The sequence below is a fragment of the Vigna unguiculata genome, chromosome 9 (assembly GCF_037176805.1).
Source record: "Vigna unguiculata cultivar grain cowpea cultivar isolate G323 ecotype 2 chromosome 9, ASM3717680v1, whole genome shotgun sequence".
NCBI classification, from domain to species: domain Eukaryota; kingdom Viridiplantae; phylum Streptophyta; class Magnoliopsida; order Fabales; family Fabaceae; genus Vigna; species Vigna unguiculata.
Window position 1 is genome coordinate 43,359,487 of NC_140800.1, and position 22,553 is coordinate 43,382,039.

At 31.2% G+C, this 22,553-nt stretch overlaps 2 protein-coding genes across 2 annotated transcripts; both read right to left on the minus strand.

Moving 5' to 3' along the window:
- Positions 1-810: 810 nt before the first annotated feature.
- Positions 811-7,383, minus strand: ACA1 (autoinhibited Ca2+-ATPase 1). Its single transcript, XM_028086418.2, has 8 exons — positions 6,893-7,383; positions 5,821-5,875; positions 3,790-5,738; positions 3,317-3,475; positions 2,655-2,826; positions 2,243-2,541; positions 1,577-1,845; positions 811-1,205 (listed from the first exon to the last, which is right to left on the minus strand). The coding sequence occupies exons 1-7, from the start codon at positions 7,067-7,069 to the stop codon at positions 1,597-1,599; spliced, it is 3,060 nt and encodes a 1,019-aa protein (XP_027942219.1). The 5' UTR covers positions 7,070-7,383; the 3' UTR covers positions 811-1,205; positions 1,577-1,596.
- A 6,073-nt stretch (positions 7,384-13,456) lies between these two features.
- On the minus strand, positions 13,457-15,180 carry LOC114162688 (uncharacterized). The gene is made up of 2 exons (XM_028046644.2): positions 13,932-15,180; positions 13,457-13,741 (listed from the first exon to the last, which is right to left on the minus strand). The coding sequence occupies exons 1-2, from the start codon at positions 14,871-14,873 to the stop codon at positions 13,679-13,681; spliced, it is 1,005 nt and encodes a 334-aa protein (XP_027902445.1). The 5' UTR covers positions 14,874-15,180; the 3' UTR covers positions 13,457-13,678.
- Positions 15,181-22,553: the final 7,373 nt, after the last annotated feature.

The following is a 22,553-nucleotide window of genomic DNA, read 5'->3' on the forward strand; positions in this document are numbered from 1 at the left end:
TCTAGAAAATGTATTATATAAGTTTTAAATTTAGCTTGTGATAAATTAATAGTTACTGCAGAAACTTGTTTCTTCATTTTTAAGTTACTTTAAAAAAATTGTCCAAGCATAGCTTTATAATTATAAGACTTGAAATCGAGTCTTGGAAGATTTTGATTAGGGTTCGAAATTGGCGATGCTGAAGAAAGAATGATGAATATAGAAGAATTAAAGAGTTGAAGGGTCAACTTAAAGTCCGTGAGAAATGATTGGTGTCAGCGGTCAAAGTAGTACTTGTACTGAACAAGCTATATATAGGAGAAGTATCTTCGATGGTTCAGCCAAAATATACTATTTATCATGCCTTCTTTCTTTTACTAAATCAAACAGACACTGATTTGAGATGACACACTACATACAAAAATCCGTGTATTGCGGCTTCACTGTGATATGACTGTAACTACCACACTTAAACCGTGCCCACATCAAATTAACCGCCAAAATATCACAAACTTCAAAACAAAAACAAAAAAAATATAATGTCTCCAAGACAAAATATGTGGTAACAAAAAAGAAGCTGCTCTTGTCCTATTTCCTATATATTATTAAAAACTTCTTTTCTTATTATGGGTCTTTGACAATCATATGTTCATAATTTTCGGTCTTGATTAACTCTTTCCATTAACCTATGTTTGGACTCAGAATGAAGTTTATGTAGGAAGAAAGAAAGGGTAAACATATCTAAATTTGTATTGAAAGGTAATTTTTAAGGCACACTGTGAGTAGCCAGGTGAAAGCACAAACAGTGAAGGTAGATCTTGTAATGAGCTGTGTTGAAATTCTTTAACGGCTTTGTATTTTAGTAAGTTTAAGATTAAAATCTTGACCAGGTACTAATTTCAAACAATAAAATAATTTTGTTCCAACGGCCTCAGCACTAAATTATGAGTACCGAAGAAAAGATTTCAAACCTTCTTTAGGAACTACAGCGGGAGCTTCCCAATTCACAGAACAATGTACATTGTGCAGAACTAGAGAAAACGCAATTCTCTTATAACAGACCTACTGAACTCCAATCCATTGAGTACCTGAAGACTCTGAGAAGCCAAAGTTTATGTGTAGCCACCACTGCTTCTTTAGGATTGAATGGAAGCACTTTTTACTACTGGCCATTGCCCTTCCGGTCTTCACAAAAATAATGGGCATCCACAAATTTTCCTGGCTAACTGCATAATCAAAATTAACTTTGATCAGACAGCGGAATCAACCTGCCAGAGATAATTTGTAAAATATGCAAAAGTAAAGTTTTCTTTATTGATCCAGGCCAATGAAAATATTCTCAAAATCTTCTATGTTGGTGATTGTTTTCCTTCTCATTAGGACAGACAACAAGCAGTATTCTGTTTAACTTCACGATCATTGAAAAAATGTATAAATTTTGTATTTTAACACCAGGAACAAATACCAAATCTAGCTTCTTATTTGTTAGCTTATGGAAACTTCATGCATATACAACTGTTTGTTTGATAAGTGTCTTTTAAGATATTAGGAGCAAAAAAGACCATTGATTTACGAGTGAAAGCAGAGACGACGGTACCTAATTTGTCGGCATTGATTTTAGACAGATCCCACGGGGATCATCTTTAGAGCTGCTGCAATTGGCATGCCAAAGACTCCAAAGAGAACGCTACCGAGCCACTGCTTCAAACTAAGTGGATGTGTGTTTGCATAGGTGCCCAAAAGTTCAACAATAATAATTTGGAAGACCACAGTGCAAGTGAGCACAGCTACGAACACATAATTCTTCAATATACCTTCGAACACATTTATCCTCTCCATATCTCTGGAGCTAATCTCATTGAAAACCTATCAATATATTTGAATAACGATGATCATCATAAAAAGCATAATCAGAAGGAATTACAGTCAGAACATTCTATTAAGGAGATTTCACTCTCGTACACTCAATTTAAGATTTAGAAAAATATTTGACCACAGTATTTTAATATTTCAAAGAAGGAAGATTGGTTTTGCAAAAGTATTGTGAATATTTTATAATTGACAAGAGGAAAACATACTTCTATTACGTACAAACTACAAAGGTGAAAAAGGAAAAAAGCAATGTCAGATGAAATCATATCTGGACAACAAGAATTTAAAGATGGTACAGAGTTTAAATTTTGTCCTCCAAATTTAACACCATATCAGAGCAAAGAAAGACAGACACTGAGATAGTCCAATCCCGGGATGGTTTTAAATTTACCTGACAGAATACGAATGAGTTGAAAATAAGTGTATTCAATATCATATCAGAATCTGGGCCATGAAGATGAAATGCTGCTTTTCCTCTGGTCTGTAGGAACCATATTACGACAAATTGATATATAGACTGCCCCAAGATATTCCTCCACATCACGTTACTGATGAAGTTTCCTTTCCTACCAACAGGTGGTCTTTTCATCAACTCATCGTTAGGAGGTTCAGTGGCAAGTGCAAGTGCTCCAAGAGTGTCCATAATCATGTTGACCCATAGAAGTTGAACAGCAGTGAGAGGAGCATTTCCTAGTAATTCAAATATGAAGGGGGGAAATGAGACCAAAAAGGTAATAAATTACTTCAAAAAATAAAAGGAAAATTTTGATCAGGAAGATAAAAACGGGCTGCATGATGATTACCAGTCAGACAGGCAGAGGAGAAATTGACGATCAAAGCAACTACATTAACAGTTAGCTGAAACTGCACAAATTTCTGAATGTTTATGTAGACCGAGCGGCCCCATTTGGCTACGGTCACAATAGTGGAAAAATTATCATCTAGAATTATTACATCCGCACTTTCTTTTGCTACCTGAAATTGATAAAATAAAAAAGTTTACAAAATATATTATCAAGTATAATTCAGCATAATGATTCCAAGGATCAATACCCTCCACAAGCAACCAATGAATAGTTCAGGAATTCCGATAATAAGTATTAAAAATGAAGAGCAAAGCATTTGGTTCAGCTTCTTTTAAGGAAATAACAGCTTCTTTATCAACTCGCTGAACTAGATTTTAAAAAATTATTATTTCCGAAAATTAGGCTAAAACTAACATGAAAGTCATGAGAACATTACATCTAGGAATACATATTAGAGAACTCAAACAGCATTTCTCCCTAAACATTCAAGTCGCGTTTGGAAATAAAGACGATGAAACATACCCGCCAAATCCAATTACCTAATTCCCCATGAAAAGTAGAAGCAAAAAGAACATCTCACTCAAACAAACCATTCATGCTTTCAAATTAAATAAAGACATTAACTAAGACAAGATCAACAGAGAGTTGTTTTGGCATACCTCAGTTCCAGCAATGCCCATTGCAAGTCCAATATCTGCTTCATGAAGTGCTGGAGCATCATTTGTTCCATCACCAGTAACTGAAACAACCTCTTGAAATGTTGTCCTCAAGTGTTTCACCAGGGTATGTTTATCCATTGGTGAAGACCGGGCCATTACCTGCATATATAGACATGACGTAACTGTTACCTTCAATGTTCAACATCAACCCAGTGTATTCTAATGCTCCATCACTGGCATCCATTTGCTACCCAAAAAATTAGTTTTTGGCATACTATTTTCAGTAATGGCTTAGTACTAGAGATGCCAAAATGAACTTGGACTGATGGATTGAAGAAGCCCGAAAAATAAATCAAGCCAGGTAAAAGAATATTGTGGCCTAAACTGAATCGTACCATTTTTAGCCCAACCTGTTTAGCCCATGGCCTAAGACATGAGAACCAACAAAAATCGATTAAATGACATGTACACACCTGAATCTTCGGAATGATGTCAAGCAATTCCTCCTCGGTCTTCTCACGAAACTCAGGGCCTTCAATTGCAATACCATCCGTTAAAATTCCACATTCTCTAGCAATTGCCTTTGCTGTATTTATGTTATCTCCAGTAACCATCCTAACAACAATACCAGCTGACCTACAAATGGCAACAGACTCTCGGACACCAGGGCGAACTGGATCCTTAATTCCCACAATTCCTATACAGGTGTAACCCCTAGTAGGAATAGGACTTCCAACAAAAAATTCATCATGAATATCCATGTAAGCGAGGCAAAGTGTTCGGAGAGCTTCACCAGCGAATGTTTCAATAATATTATTCATCTGATTGATGGAGTCTTCATTAAGTGGAACAACCTCGCCACTTGAGTCCACAACTTTGTCACATGCAGCCAGAACTATTTCAGAGGCACCTTTACAATGTGCTCTGAAACCACCATCAGGAAGCTGTAAAACCACCCCCATGCGCTTCTTTATAGAATTAAACGGCTCAACTTTCACAAGTTTTGACCTTTGTCGTTCCTTTAGGAAATCACCACCAAGTGACAGTCCAAATTCTAAAAGTGCAGTCTCGGTTGGTGATCCCAGAATTTCAATCTTCTCATCTTTGTTTTTGACAACCTCTCCTCCCGTGTTATTAAATATTGATTCAAGTAGAATTGCGAGAGAAGAATCGTGAATATCAGATGAGAAATCAGAAGAGACCTTAGAACTGTTTACTTCTTTAATCTTCCCACATATGTAAGCTTTTACAACAGTCATATGGTTAGTAGTTAGTGTGCCGGTCTTGTCACTGCAGATGGTAGTGGCAGATCCCATTGTCTCACAAGCAGCCAAGTGCCGAACAAGTGCCTTATCGTTCATCATCTTTTTCATTGCAAAAGCAAGGCTTAATGTTACTGCTAAAGGTAAACCTTCAGGAACTGCAACAACAACAATAGTAACAGCAATAGCAAAGAATTCCACAATTTCCATAGCATCATCACCAGACCATGTCCACTGGGATCCTTCTTGCAGCTTGCGGCTAAATAGCCCTTGGACCAACACTGAAAAGGTCACAACTGCAAAAAAGAGGCCTATTTTCCCAATAATGGTAGCAACACCATTAAGTTTTACCTGCAAAGGTGTTTCATCATCTCCCCCTTCACTAAGAGTGGCCATTAGTTTACCCCACTGGGTCCTCATTCCAACAGTGGTCACAAGCATCTTGCATGATCCATCTTGGACTTTGGTTCCAGACAGCAGAAAGGGATTAAGTTCACTGACATTCACTGGTTCACTTTCCCCCGTCAAGCTTGATTCATTTATTAACACGGAGAAACCAGACACAAAAAGCCCATCAGCAGGGACCTGATCTCCAATATTTAAATGGACAATATCACCAGGAAGCAGATCATATATTGAAAGCTTCTGCCTACAACCATTTCTCGTTACCTGAACTGTAATTTTCTTCTTCTCTTTATCTAGATCCTTAAACTGCAGAGATTGTCTGTAATCACTTGTGGCAGTGACAAACACTACAAGCAATATGCTAGCAACAATACCGATTCCATCCTGTGCACCTTTGGGCCACCCTTCCATTACTATACCAACCACCAGAGAGACCAAGGCACAGACAGCAAGTATCATGAGGGTTGTATCTTGAAGGGCTTCCCATACAAAAACCCAGAACCCGCGAGCTGGACTTTCAGTGAATTTATTAACTCCATAAATTTCTTTTCTCGGATTGAGCAAGTGCTCAGATGTTGATATCCCATCATCAACTGAGGTATTGAGTTTGTTTGTGATACCCTCAACCCCACCATGAATTTTCAATTTCTTCACATCACGTCCCTCAACAATCGATCCCAACTCATCAGCACAAATGTCAAAGCCCGCGGTTTTAACTTCTTCTGGTACAGTGTACTCAGTTGACAAATTTAGACCTGGAGAAGTAAAGACTTGTTTATTGTCTTAACGTGAAAGTTTCACAAAAAATTTGAAGTGCGTACGAGTTGAATTCCTTACCATGAATAAACTGAAGAGCAGCTTGTGAAACCAACACTGCAACTCTGAACTTTTCCTGTAATGTATAGTGGTGGAAGGGAAATTAAGAGATGATGGAATTAAGCTATTAGAGTAATCTTGGGATGCACCAGGGCAGCGAGGGGACATGTATTCCAATCCTTCCAAGACTTTATTTCTTATCCGAATTCAGAAAATCAATGTCTTGGAATTGAAAGTGTTACATGCTCAAACTTAAGAATGAATGCTGAAGTATGTAAAGAATAACTGGCTATGCAAGTTTGAGAAAATTGGCAATTTATCACCTATAATACAAATTCCCCCTAAGCATCAAGGATAGGTTATTCTTGAACTGAATATTGTACTTTATAGTTAATCATTGTCATTTGATTATACTTATTACCCTAAAATTAAAAATAATAACACAGTCCCAAAACCAAAACGATATGCCGCATAAGCTGGTCTTAAAATCGTAGACAGAAAGAAAAGGAAAGTTGTGAAAATTAGCAATAAAGTAGACCAATCAATATATAATGTTTAGACCTACAACTAATATTCATTCCATTTCCCAGTTCTGCAAACAAAGGGATGAGGAGGAAATAAGTTGGAAGTTTTCAAGTACTTCACATCCTAGTTAAAAGGATTCTGTATCTCATTCCAACCAAGCAGAACAGCCAAACATAGTCAATGCCAAGTGCGTGGCAACGATGATAATATCCACGACCATTGTATCAGAACTACCACAAGCATCAATCATCAACTTCTAATTTCTGCTGGATAAAAGTAACCAGTGTTCTCTCTACTGGTGTTGAAGTAAAATTAATTAAGGAAAAACATTAATCTCCGACCATTCCACTTACCAAAAAATGCCTGGCTCAACTCCAACCCTATCAGATTCCATCTTTACAGACTAACAATAAACAATTAACATTAAAAAAAAAAGTAAATATATCCAGATTCGTTGACACAAAACGCCAAATGAAGAAGTAAAAGTGTATTTTAGTTCTGACTTGTCTTGATCTGGCAGGAAAAAACGTAAAGGAAAGTGAGGTAATAAAAAAAACAAAGAAGAAACCTGATTAGAGCGTCTAATAGCTTCAGCCTCAAATCGCTTGGAGAGGTTAGCAGTGAAACGAAACCTCCTCTTGTGGTTCTTAACGAGCCAACAAGCCTTCCTCCATCTCTGAAGCGCTTCCTCCGACGAGTTTTTGGCCTTCACATCCCCAAAGTTCTCATTCAGGTAACTCTCCATCTATCTACTCTCTTCCTTCCCACAAAACCTTGCTCCTAGCTCATTCAACAATAACAACAACAACAAGGTTTTTGTAAAGAACAAGTTTGTTCCGTCGATGTAAAAGAAGGAGAATAGCAGAAAAAAAAAAATCTGCGGATAGAGTAAGCTACTTTTGTCAAAGACACAACACAAAAAAGCTTCTGAGTGAGGAAATCTCGTATTCTATTCTATGGTTTGAAACAGAAGAATCAGAGACAAGGCAGAACAGCACAAAGCAATCGTCAACTTCACTAACCCACGCTTTACTCTCCTGTCCTCCAACGCAAATAGTGTCACCCATGTAAAATTTTAAAAATTAAAAATAAGTTTATTATAATATTTTATATGCAGATCTGCATCTACCGTCTATACTAATATTAATAAAATAATTAAATATGTTTAGTTTCTTCATTATTTGTTACGGGATAATTAGCAATCCAATTTTAAAAACAGTTTTTTCGCCTTTCCATCATGAATGTTTTTAATAAAAAATGTGTTTCTTTCAAGTTTCAAATAATTTTCTTTAGGACTTTTAGGACGGTTGCAATTGCAATTACTTAATAATTAAAATTGACGTTAACATTTGCTAATAATCATAGTAAAAACCTTATTAATTGTGCAAGAATGCTAAACCTAACTGTCTGACACTGCCAATAAAACTGAACCTAACTTCTACGTGTCTTTCTATTAATAGATAGCTGGATAAAATAAGAAAAAACATCCTTTTGCTTCCTTTCTCATGGTATAAAACACGTTCTTAACATTAAAAAACATTTTTTTAGATATCAAATAAAATTATAAATTGAATCACTTATTTATAATTTAAATCTCTTAATATTATCATCTACTTCAAATTTATTATATTATAAAATATTATCCTTTTTCCTACTTTGAAAAATGAAGATAAACAATATTCACGATTAAAAAGGTGTTTCATATATTACAATTACCAATATTTGTAACTCAATCAAGTTTAATTTTTAGGTTAAACTAATTTTCGTCTTCAAACTATATTTCCTAAATTAAATATATATTTCATTAGTCATATTAAATACTCATTTCCCGGTTTATATGTGAGAAACAAAATTCTACCATAAATTATAATATAACAAGCATGTCAATTTAATCTACCGATGAAATATGAATTTTAAAAATAGATTAAAAATAAAAAATATATTTAACTCTGAATTTTAAAATTATTAAAATTAAATATTAAAAACAAAATATAATTCTATTTTATTCAATATAAAATTTATTATTTTTAGTTAATATAAAATTTAAATTCACACTGCAATATCAATGTTATAAAATTCTAAAATAATATTATAAATAAGGATGTGTGTAAATACTCGTAATTATTATCATATATTATAATTCTAACTTTATTTACAGTTCATTGTTGTAATTTGATAAACACAAATACATTAAACAACTTGTAATACCAAAAGAACTAATTATAATAATTTGAAAAAATATAAATATATCATTATTTGAAGTTAAAATTTACTAAAATAACATCTTAAATATTATCCTTCTGGGCAATACAAAACTGATTAACGATATTTTTTTAACAAACAAAATTTTAACAAATTACTTTTTTAATAAAAAAAATATCATTTTATTACTTTAGTTTGATTAAAAAATAAAATATTAATCTATTTAATTATATTTATACAAACTTTATTAAATTTATCAAAAATATTTGTCAAAAAATAATTTTTCTTGCAAAACTATTGAGTCTATTTGAATATCTACAGTTCAGGCAAATTATAATATTTTATGGACACTAATTTATAGGTTTACTACTTATTAACTATTTTTAAATATATAACATTATAATTAAATATATTAAAAATATTATTAATAAAAATATAATATTAATAAAAAACAAAAAATATTGAAAACTTCTCAATTTCAGATCATTTTCATTTTTCTTGAATATTATTTTTAGATTAGTTGATTTTTCAACTGTTTCTCCGGACGGAAACAGTTTCCGGCAGGGGTGTTTGGTAACCGAAACAGGCTTCTACTTAAACCCTTTTGATGTCCGCACGTTAGAAAAAGCTTTCAGACAGCGCATTCCATGTCCCACGCTTCAATTTTTCTTATTTATCAATTATATTATTGCATTAATTATGACTACACAGTGCTGACAAAACTGCAACACATGTAAACAAAAGAATATAGTGGTATACGGTATAATTAATCATCTCTTTATGTTTTGTTTATATCTGAAAAAGAAAAAAAAAACAAATAATTACAAAGATAAAATGAAATAATATTTTTCTGTGTGTCGAAACTGTTTTAGTATTTGTCGTGAATAAAAAGCACAAGAATTATATATCGGATAAATAACTAAAATTAGAAAGTGAACTAGAAAAAGCTAAAGTATAAAAAGGTTGTTACTCTTTTCTTTTTCTTCTATCAAGAAAAGTATATGCATAGTTACATACCGTACACAGTGACCATGCAACACACGTCTACAAGTATAATATGGTCATTTATACGGTTAGTTGAGATATTTTATAGATATAGATACCCATGTCAGAGTACTTTTTTTTATTTGTTTATACGTATCAGTTATATACGGAGGAGAACCATGACGGAACACTATTATAACTTTTTTGAAAACATTGATTGATTACAAAATAAGGGATGTATAATATTTTTGATAAAATCCTTATTATTAGACGAAATGTTATAATTACGACTCACTTCAAACAATTTTTTAGAATGTAATAATTCAAGTTTATGATTCAATTGACACTCAATTTATTTATTGATATTATCTGTAGCATAATATACATATTACAAGAATTACTCATTGAATCATCTATGAATTACATTGTTTCACAATTCTCTTACAAGTTGAAGTATTTTCTATCTTGGAGAATGAAATTAGTTAGAGATAATTTTCTTTCTGTTATTATTTCTCTTCGACCACATATTTTAATTTTATGTTTGTCTACTTTATTTATTTTTTTCCTCAACCTCATGGACCAGTAGTCCTTAAGTCATTTTCAATAGAAATGGAGGCAATAAAATATAATAAAAAGGCCTACCCAAGAATAATGCAGTTAGTTGTAACATGCACAGCTAAGCTATTATTGAGAGACTTTGAAGGGTTGTAGTTAGCTTTCATGACATGAAAGTTGAATTTGACATAAAAGTTGTGTTAAATTTCACTGCCAGTGACAATTTAGAATGTGTTAGAGATTGATTATTGATCAATATTTTCTATTGTCCGAAGCTCTTTTAACTTAGCAATGGATCGTTCTACTCTACACCCTTTTATTCCATTGAACTACTATCTCTTCAATTTACGATTAGGCCCCTTATTTTTTTTTCCTTCGGAAGGAAATGGAGAGATAAATTTTGAATATGTAAACGTTTTTCTTAACCCGAATGTCATATTTATTATAATTTGGGCCTTACTAGTCGACGTATTTTGGGCCAGTTACTTCCATATATATCTTCATGCATAATGATGAGGGCAACACATGAATTATAATTATTCCATGTTATAGAATAATTATTGTGCAAAATTAAAAATACGTTAACAACATGTTAACATTAAAAGTACAAATTAAAATGTAATGTTTAAACAAACTATAATGTTAAGTACATTTTATTCTAACCTTGTTAAATAAAATATATAATTAATCTTAAAAATATCATTTGTAATTTTTTCAATGATTTTACGAAATCCAGTTCACATAAAGTTTCACGAGATCGGTTCACCTAAAGTTTCATGTATAAAAAATATTATCCACAATAATACATTATTTACAATAAACGTAAATTCCTAAATTTAGTTGTTGATCATACCGTGTTTGTTTATTTAAATAATAAATTTTTATATTCAAATCAATACGTGCAATGCATGAATATTATAAGTAATATTGTATGCAAGAAATTTTTTTACTTATTTTTTACTTTTCTTTTTCTTGAACTATTATTGTCTTACTAGCAAAACATGCATAAGAAGAGAATACAATTAACATAAAACTGTTTTAACTTTAAATTAATATTTCGGATGTTGAAGGGATAATTAACATTTATCAAAATCAAGTTAGTAATTTAATGTAATTCCAATTCATCTGATGTGGATTAAAAATCAAATATTGTATTGGTTGATTTCATATGAAGTTGAACACACTATGCAATCTAAAGCACAACTTGGTTTTGAAAGTATGATATTCTTCTCATCACTCAAATATTTCTGGAATCACAACACTTTAAATGCTAATATTTATTCCTAAATTAGTTTTCAATTGTCACATACTCTCACCTCTATGCTTTATAAACATTGCTTCTATTAATTCAATGGAAGAAAAACATTGAGATGCCTTTTTAAAAAGCTGGAACTAAATTAGAATTTTCAACAATAAAGAGGTTAAATTAAAAAATAATACATTATGGAGGTGAAATAAGTAATTAACCTTGAAAGTAAGTATAACACAATTATTTAAAAATGAAAACCTTATTTATTAATAGCATTAAATGTTTGTATTATCTCAAATGCGATTAAAGAAAAGAAAAAGTTGATAGTGAACTTTAGAGCATTAAAAATTTGCAGCACAAGTACAACACTGTCAAACAGATGCATTAAACAATTCCACTTCAACGCGTTCTATGGATGTCTTTTGTTTCATCTTTTGACGTCTTCTCAAGAAAAAGTCAAAAAGAGAGAAACACATATGTTTTCTGTTTCTAGTTTATTCTTGATATTATAATTTTGTATTGAGAGTAAAATACTGAACACAAATGTTACTATTTTAACCTCAATTCCATTCACTCTATAAAATTAAACAAAAATAACATTTTCATACACATATAATGCTTACACTTATTTTGTTTTTTGTATATTATTTTAAAAGTGTGTATATATGAAAAATAAAAACTGAATTAAAGAAAGAAAAAGTATACATTATATCACTGTTAGATGCAATTTAAGAATTTAATATCCAAATAATAAAACTCAAAAGATATACATATAATTAATTGTCCAGTCATATAACATTATTTGAATGTTAAATTTTACACATCATATAGTTTTCCAAAAAAAAAAAAAAAATCAGTCTCTTAAATTAAAAACAAATTCTTATTGACTCATTTTGCTATTAAAAAAATTATCCATCACCAAAACAAAGCTAATTACAAAAGCCCACTTGCCTTTTTTTATTTTCGTCTTTTTTAAAATTTCCACGAGAATCTTGACTTGTTCATGTCAGACTTGAAATTGCCCACTCCTTGTTTTCTCTCCCCTTCTGGTCTATTGTTTTAACTTCTCTTATGTATCCAAAACAAGATTTAACTTCTCTGCTTATACTCATTCAAAGTCCCAAGTTTAGAACATCATTAAATTTCTTTGAAACCCAAAATCACTCCAAATTTTCAGACAAATATTCATCACCTCCAAACTCAACAAGTAGAAATATAATTATGTAAGCCTATATTTTAAAAAATTGATAAATTAACTTGAAGTTAACGCTAACTGCAAATTTATAAGTCGTATTTGTAAGCCTGATATAAAATTAGTAACTGAGACATCAATTCAACATAACCAGAAATGTATTTGTAATTTCTTTTATACGAATTCTACTTTTTAAGATAAAAACACCTTTGTAGAGAATTGTAAAGAGTTCTCTAGTTAAGCAACATACGTAATGAAAAAGGTTGTAAAAATAGTGAGTATACTTAAATTTATAATACAATTATCTAACATTTTAGATTTTATATTTATCTAAATTTTTACCAGTCCTATTGATTTCTTCACCACCTTAATTATATTTCCAAACATCAACATGAGATTAGTTTTCATATACTATAAACTAATAATACAACAAACTATGGTTGGAAACCTAAAGTGGACACACGAAAAAAAAATTATGAAATAATTAAACATAATGCAAAATAAATAAGGATAAACTTTTAAAAAACATTGAATGTTTCATATATGCTTTTAAGAGTGACTTATAGCGACTGTTTCATTATTTATTCCTATATATTAATTGTAAGGATTAGTACCATCATCATATATTTAAATGTTTTAATTAGCTTCTAAGAAAGTTGCAATGACTTATGATAAGTTAGTAGACCCGTACCACATGGAATTAGGGGTCTTGTCTTGGCCCCTCAATTTTTTTAATTTATATTTATATATATGTACGATACATAATATATGAATGTTAAAATTTATTCATAACAATAATGAATGTATATGAAGGTAAGGCTTCTTATACCAAATGATTTCTGAGATAAAATTTCTTTTCATATGTACTTATTTCTGTTTATTATTATCTATCTAGATATGATGCTATATTTTTTTTAAAAAAAAAAAGGCTTTTCATGTATGAAAAGAGGTTATAAACCGGTTTATTATGCCCCTTCAATTATGGCTGTATATAAAATTTTAAAAGGAAAATATGTGGAGCGAAAGTATAAAGAAAAAAAAAAGAGTAGGAGGGTGGCATGATTTAGATCACAGAAGGAGAAAGCTTTTTGATTACAGAGGTATTTATTTACAAGTTGTGCCCCCAATCTATATTTTTGTTTGTCTGGTGGTAGGGTTTATGCTGACATTTCCTAGGAACGACCAGCGCCATTGCCGGATCTTGGTTGTCGTAGAAGCTCTATGAGTTTCTCAGCCTGTTCCCACGTACACCAACAATAACAAATAAACAACAACTTCAGTTTAGACCCATACAAAGAAACAACGTGATATCATATCCTATGACTTTGCAACAAAATATAATAATGGTTGGAAATTAGAACTGTAAAAGTAGTTTTTGATTAATAAAAAAATATAAAAGTGATGCATGGTGGTGGTGAGGTTCACCTTGTGTCTGGGGCGATTGGAGTGTGACTGTGAGAAAGCAACGAGGGGTGGAATGGCTCCTTCGCGTGCCACCATAGTACGGTACACCCAACTCTCCTCGCAAATCTGCAACAGAACCCCAACGGCGATCTCCTTCTGCCTCTGCGTCCCCACCTCCACTATCTCCACCAGCACCGGAATCCCCCCTTCTTCCACCAGCGCCGCCCTCCCCTCCACCACCCCAACAACCACGCTCACCACGTACACCGCCTTGTCCACCATGCTCGATCCCAGGTCCGCCATCAGCTCCACCAGCGCCCTCATAACCCCCGCCCTCACCGCCCTCACCTTGTTCTCCTTCGTCGAACACACCGCGTACAGCGCTGTCGCCGCGTCCTTCTTCCCGCGCAAACCCCCGCCTTCTAGAAGCTTCACCAGAGGCGGAATCGCCCCCGCCCTCCCTATCGCAACCCTGTCCTCCTCTCTCTGCGAGAGCCGGAGCAGCGCGCACGCCGCGTTCTCCTTCGCCGTCGGCGTCCCCGTCTCCAGCGCTCTCACAAGAGGCTTCACCGCTCCGGAGGAATTGATGAGCTCTTTGTTCTCGTCGCAGAGCGAGAGATTGAGAATCGCGGTCACCACGTACTCCTGAAGCTGAAGGTCTGAGGAGGACGATAGGAGTGAAACCAAGGGTTCGATCGCGCCGGCTTTTGCGATCTTGACGCGGTTCTCTTCCTTGTTCTTGGAGAGTAGCCTGATTTCCATGGTGGCTTGCTTCTGGTCCTCAATGGAACAGGAACTGAGGTTGAGAACGAGGTGGCGAATGAATTCGTCGGAATTGTCGGCGGCGCAGGCGATGAGGAGGCGGCGGCTCTCGGAAGACGGCGTGGAGAATTCGGCGGATCTGTCGCTGTTGCAGTCGCTGAAAGCGGAAAAGGAGTTGTCGTTGTTGACGGTGGTTAACATGGCCCTCCCTGTACACTGAGAATGTGAATGAAGAAAAAAAAAAGGAAAAAGAAGGAATGCGGTGCCAAATATATGGGAGGGGTTTCCTGGGTGGCGGTCTGGTGTTGAGGGACACGTGCACGTATTTTTCTATTTTTCATTTTTGTTTCCACTGTTACCATTTTGTTTCCCCTCTGCACATGCTTTCACACCAATCATTCCCAACACTACAGGTCACCCACACCCCAGGCCCCTCATTTCCAGAACCTTCATCTTCAACAAATTTTAATTAATACCACGCTATGCTTCTTAATCCAATATCCCCATTTTCTTTTTATGTAAACTTCCTTTATTGTTTATTCATTCACTATGATATATACTTCCTAACCAACTTTTATTGTTCTTTAATTTACTTTCTTCTTCTTTTCCCAAATGATGCCAAATCTATTACGATAATCATTTTTAAGCCTTCATGTCTCAAAATTTATCTGAGTGTGCACATTAGCGAGGTTCCTTTCACGCCTTTCGAAAGATCTCGCACGTAATTTTAGGTCCACCTGCCCTATTGAACACCCTCGTGTGGACTACTGACATGTTCAGTGGAGGGACAAACTTTTATTTTGCTGAGGTTGGGATATAAAATAGTACAGTATTAAAATTCACCAAATAATTTTATATTTTATATAAAATAAGTTATAGCATATTATTCTACATACTAACCAAGAACTACAAAGGGCAACTTTTTGTTACCACCAATAAGCTTAATATTGAGAAAGTTAAAAAAATAATAAAATTTTCATTTAGCGTGTTTATTAATTTTACGAAATACCTGGTAACTAGAAATAACGAGATTAACTATAACAGACTGAGATTGGTCGCTTTTTCTTTTTCCTTTTCCTTTAATTTTTTTGAGTGGAAGATAAAGAAAAGAAGTCTTGATAAGGGAAGGTTTATTTTCACGAAAAGCAACTGAGCTGACCATTGAGATTGAAGCCTTATGAAGTATGATGCCATGATGGCAACCGATGGTAATTGGATGGGCTCAACATCAACATGTGAACACAAAATCCACCATTCCCAACACCCATTTAGGTTACATCTATTTAAATTAAACAACAATGCTAACTTAGTCTTAACTTTTTTGTTATTGTTAAGTGTGATGTAATTCAGATCAATTAGATTTAAAATTTTAAAAATAACAGTCAAGACATAGATTGTTGAAATTTTGCAAGTTCAAGTCTTATATATGGTAGAAGTCTTATATATGCTAGAGACAAATTTTGTGAGTTCAAGTCTTAATATAATATAGGGTAGAAACAAGAAAATTAAGCACTATATATCCATAAATTTATTATTTTTAGATTTTGAGTTAAAAATGATATCAATCTTTTATGTGATTAGACTTAAAGTTTGATTATTATTATGTGTTTCTAGTGTATTATTCTCTCTTTATATATCTATCAAGTTCAAATAAATTAAATTTAAAAATTAAAATAAAAGTTAATTTAGGTGTATTTACTATTTAAATATTTACATGTTTTGAAAATAATAATTAATTAATCTCCAAACACAAAAAGTCAAAAAATTTGATATTCGTCGAAGATGTAAACGTTAAAATTGAAGACTGATATGCAAAATCGATTGGAGGGAAGTTTTGGTTACTTATAATGTTGTATGACACGCATTTCTTAGAAATCATTCCATTTCATGCCTTCAAGCTTTCACAAACTCAATACTATGAGAACAAGTGAACATGCTTCCGTTGTTTATATGGTCGGTGGATAACTCTCGTTATGATTGAGATTCAGTACAAGCTCATGTGCTATCCACTTTTCATACACCTTAAATGAAAATTAAAATATGAATTTAAATTTCACATTAAGTGAAAATAAATAAAATAACTATCATAAAATTCTATAAATTTGTTGTGTTTAAAATTTAGAATTGAAGATAATATCAATTTTTTTTAGAACTAAATTCATATTTTATTGATGTTGTATTTTTTATCGATTTATTTTTAAAACTTTGGTTTATGAGTAGACATTTATATTTATTATTATTATTATTTTCATCCTCTCTTCTTATCTCCTTTAACTGGTGTATTTAAATTTTTACAACATTTATTTTAAAGTGATGGTTGTTATTTTTTTTAAGAAAAATGATTTGTTATTAAAAATAAACTTATATCATGATTTATCATGAACATTAATTATAACGTAATTTGCCTTTCTAAAAGGGTGTATTCTTTTATATAACAAAAAGAAGGTATAGTCCTTCCTACCTGGTCGGTCCATTTTTTTTTTAAGTAAAGTGGTATTTTAATAATGCAAGTTAGTATTAAAATATAACATGGTACATGTTAGAAGATTTTCTATTGTTTTTTGTCTTATTATAGATATTTTACGGCCTACTAGATCAAGGATTAGTCTTATCCGTTACAGTATTGACCCGTCAATTTTTTCTTTTGCACCCGTAAAAGTAAACACAACCTTTCAAAAGTTGTTTGGGTGGTCAAATGAAAATAATATATATATATATATATATATATATATATATATATATATATATATATATATATATATATATTCAGACAATAAAACTTATATCGGTAAATTAAAAAAAATCCAATTGAAACACCTAAACACTTATTGTCTACCCTTTATCTTACAAATTAAACCATTACATTATATAGCATTAAATATTAAATATATTTTTGTCTTTTAACTTTTGGTTAATTTTGGAATTAGTTTTTAAAATTTTAGACTAATTTAGTCTTTCATTTTTTAAAATATATAGATTTAGTATTTTTAATCAAATTTTATTAAATTTATTTGAAATTTCAAATATATTTTATAATAATATAAACAAAAATAACATTAAAGTAAAAATGTGTCAACTAGTAAAAATAACTCAAATACAATATAAAATATTTACGAAACATCAAATAACTCTAACAAAATTTGATTAAAATGATTAAATTTACGTATTTCAAAAAATAAAAAACTAAATTGGTCCAATATTTTAAAATGGACTAATTTCAAAATTCATTTATAAATAAGCGAAAAAAACATATTTAATCACATTAGATGTAGCCATCGCGAAAACCAATAAATGATAACAATTTTAGAAGATTGAAAACCAAACAAATTCAAACTAACAACCGCTATTGGTTTTTGGAAACTAAAAATCAACCTAAGGACAATTAAAAATTTCCTTTTTATTTTTAAAATCTCAACAACTCAGAGTGAAGGACCCAATTTCGAAAGAAGACCGTAAGACGCGTATGAATTTAAATTAGATCGAATATAAGTTGATTTGTAGTTCACAAACAATAATTTTTCATTAATTTTTTATTATTTTGTTAAATTTGTTTTTGTAATTATTTATTATTTTTGTATTTCGCTGTTTTAAATATTAAAATATTATGAACAATATTTTAATAATTTAAATTTTATTTATTTTGTTTATTAAATTATGAAAGTTGATACTTTAATTTTTTATTATATCTTTATAATCATTCGATGAACCAGTGTTTTAATTGTGATGGAAAATAAATAAGTTAAGTTAATCAATTTTTTTATTAATATATATAAAAAAATAAAACATCTTTAAGTAAAACAATTCATAATCTATAAACTTGTTGGTTGAGTAGGATTATAAAATTTTTTACAAAGAGAAAAAAAGAAATAGTCAGATTAAACTAAGTTTAGCCTGCATAGTGAATTTGCCGCACTTTAATTCTCTACAAAAATGCACTCGTTGTTGCTTTCTATTTGTAATTTTTGTAATAAATAATTGTCTCTCTTCCTTTGTTTTTTTTTAAAATTTGAAAGTAATTATTTTGTTATTATAATTTTAATATAGAAAGAAATTAGATATGATAACAAAAATTACAATAACATGGAAAAAAATTTATAGTTTTAATTTCTTTACTATAGGTATCCTAGACATCGATTAAAAAGACTAATTCATTTATTAGTGATTTTTATGTATAATTTCGTCATTTTACAACTCATAACCAATTAATTATTAAATAATTGGCTTAAATACCTTTTTGTCCTCATTTTCGTAGTGTTTGTTGCGGATGGTCCTCATTTTGACAGAATGTTTAAAATGATTATCATTTTTACCGAATGTTTAAAATGGTCCTCATTTTCGCAATTTGTGTTTTATTTGGTCATTTTTTATAATGTCGTTTTAATCATTAACAGAACATTGTACATGTGACACAGTTTGTATTAGGGTGTTTTACGTGTACTGTACATATGGCTAATTAACGTTAATTTTTCAATTTAGGGGAAATTTTGCAATTAGGGAAATTTCTTCATCTTCGTCTTTCTTGTACTGTACTGCTGAGAATGCACCAACTGTTAAGAATGCACCAATTGCTGAAACTGCTTAGAATGTACCAACTGCTGAAATTCAAACAACTCAACCACCAAGGAATGAAGTGGAGAGTCAAGCAGCACCACTACCAACACAAGAAGAACCATCTCAACAGTTTATGATGAAATTACAGATTAGGAGGAGACCATGATAGCAACTACAAACGTCTTAGTTATTTTTTGAAATTTCTGATGTAGATTTCATTATTGATGTACTGCATTTTGACTTTCCTTAAACTTCTTTCAATTTCACTTTTGTCAAAACATTGATGTAGTGCATTTTGATGAGGATGAATTAATGTTATGAATTTAACTTCTTTCAGACTTAGATCAATTTAATTTTTTTCAAGCTTAGATCAATATCACTTACTTCAATGCTCAGATTAAGATGTCATTTTTAACATGTTGGGACTAATATCAACATAATCAAACTAATTCATTTCTTCATTTAATAATAGTACAAAACAAATTGGACTTTAAAAGATTACACACAATAACAGTACGAATAATACAATAACAACACAAGTGAACCCTGTTACTAATTGCAGTCTCTTCTAAGCAACCTTCAATGACTTCTCCAAATCATCCAAATCATTAATATGCCTCATTTGTGTTATGATGATGACATCCTTTTCATCAACACCACCATTTGAAAAAGTTGTAGCCCACATTATTGGAACCATTACTCTGTAAATCAATAAACCAAAAATTAAAACCAATTTATTATTAACACAAAAATAAAAATAGATTGTACCCAAATTTTTTTACCAATATTCTTTGGAGTTCTTGTCATCCTCAAAGCTACCATCTCTCTGCAGCTACAAATCGGGGTTAATCTATTTCTTGTTGAACCACCAACAGTGCACGAAGTGATACAACACGGTTGCCTTCAACGATTACAACCAGAGGTAAAGGAAAAAGATTGGGACCGTAACATACCTATATAATGGGATTGCAGGAAGAAGAAGATTGCAGCAACAATTGGGAACGGAGGAACAAGATTTCCAAAACTCACCAACTGCCCAAACATTCCTTACCAAAACCCTAACTCACTTATTTATCCCCAAATACCTAATTATCACACATATACAGTACACATAATACACCCTAATACAAATTGTGACACGTGTACAATGTTCTGTTAATGATTTAAACAGCGTTATAGAGAATGACTAAATAAAACACGAATTGCGAAAATGAGAACCATTTTAAACATTCTGTAAAAGTGAGGACCATTTAAAACATTCTGTCAAAATGAGGACCATCCGCAACAAACACTACGAAAATGAGGACTAAAAAGGTATTTAAGCCTAAATAATTACGAGTGAATGTTTAATTCTTTTAATGGATTATTTATCTTATAATTAAATTTTACATTATTTTTTTATCTCTCTTAGACTTGACACTTTTATTTTTACTTTATTTTGATTCATTATACTTTTCTTTTCACTGTTTTCACCCACTGTATTCTTTAGGTTTTTTCTTGACGAAAAATATAAGTAATAGATGTTTGATTTAATTTTTTTGAAAAATAAAACTTTTTTAGTTTTATGACAGCACATCGGTGCTTTAAAGTCTTGATGTTTCATAAGAACGTGTATTGAAAAAGTGTTTAATGAATTTCAGTCAAGCATGGCGTGGTTCTTTAAAAGTTTTAAACTGATGTTTGCATTTGTATAAAACAACAATAATAATAGGTATAAATACACATTTGGTACCCAAACTTTTTCGAAAAGTTCAATGTGATACCCAAATTTTAGGAATGTTCAATTTGGTACCCCAATTTTTTAAAGAGGTTCAATTTGGTCCTCTCCGTTAAGTTGGAGTTAACACCGTGTCCGTACAAGACACGTGTCAAGCCATGAAATTTTTATTTTTTTTTAATTTTTTTTCAAAAAATTAATTTTTTTTTCAAAAAATTATTTTTTTTTTCAAAAAATTTAAAAAACTGCCACGTGTCAGTTTATCATCGTGCCACGTGGCAGCTTACAAGCATGACACGTGGCAGTGTAATAGTTGTTTTCAATTTAGTACCCCAATTTAAATTTTTGGTTCAATTTAGTACCCAAATTTTTTAAAATGATCCAATTTCGTCCTTTCCTATTTGAGACCAAATTAGTAAATAAGCTTAATTATAATTTATTTAAACATGTTAAAATAATTGTTTTGAATTTATACATCAAATCACTACACCTAAATATTCAAATTATTTTATTTTTTACAAGTGTAAAAAATTTCATGTATAAAAAATTACAAAGGTTAAAATGAAAAAAATAAAATAATTTAAGTATTTAGGTGAAATGATTTGATGTATATATATTATAAAAAGTTATTGTAACATATATATATATATATATATATAGGTTGTAATTAAGCTTATTTACTAATTTGGTCTCAAATGAAAGATGACAAAATTGAATGATTTTAAAAAATTGGGGTACTAAATTGAACCAAAAATTTAAATTGGGGTACTAAATTGAAAACAACTATTACACTGCCACGTGTCATGCTTGTAAGCTGCCACGTGGCACGATGATAAACTGACACGTGGCAGTTTTTTTAAATTTTTTGAAAAAAAAAATTAATTTTTTGAAAAAAAAAATTAATTTTTTGAAAAAAAATAAAAAAAAATAAAAATTTCATGGCTTGACACGTGTCCTGTACGGACACGGTGTTAACTCCAACTTAACGGAGAGGACCAAATTGGACCTCTTTAGAAAATTGGGGTACCAAATTGAACATTCCTAAAGTTTGGGTACCACATTGAACTTTCCGAAAAAGTTTGGGTACCAAATGTGTATTTATACCATAATAATAATAAATGTCGGAGTCGTTAACATAGCCCTTGACATTTTCTATATATTTTAGATAACATATAAGATAAAAGGTTAATTGTGGAGTCTATTCAGCAAATAGAAATTTAAAAAATTGTGGAAGAATTAAAAAAATTATTCCAGTGATATATAATAATCAGATAACTTATATGAAGAAGAAAGACATTACATAAAAAATAAATACGCCAAGAAAGCTTTTAAAAAAATCTCTTCTATTAATTAAAAACAAAAACAATTCGGTTTGTTTGAGTAAAACGAGTTTAATTAATTGATTAAAAGGAAAATTTTCAACGAAGGTAACTATCAAAGGAAAATTAGTGATTCACAGCATCAAGAAAAAGATATCTCACACTAACGTAATTCAAAACCATGCATTTGGATAATCATGAACAGAAAGGAAAATGCTTACTTCATTTTTCTGCAATCTCGTTTGCAGTGAAGAAGATGAAATCAGCAAAATCAGAACCTTTCAATTCCCAAAG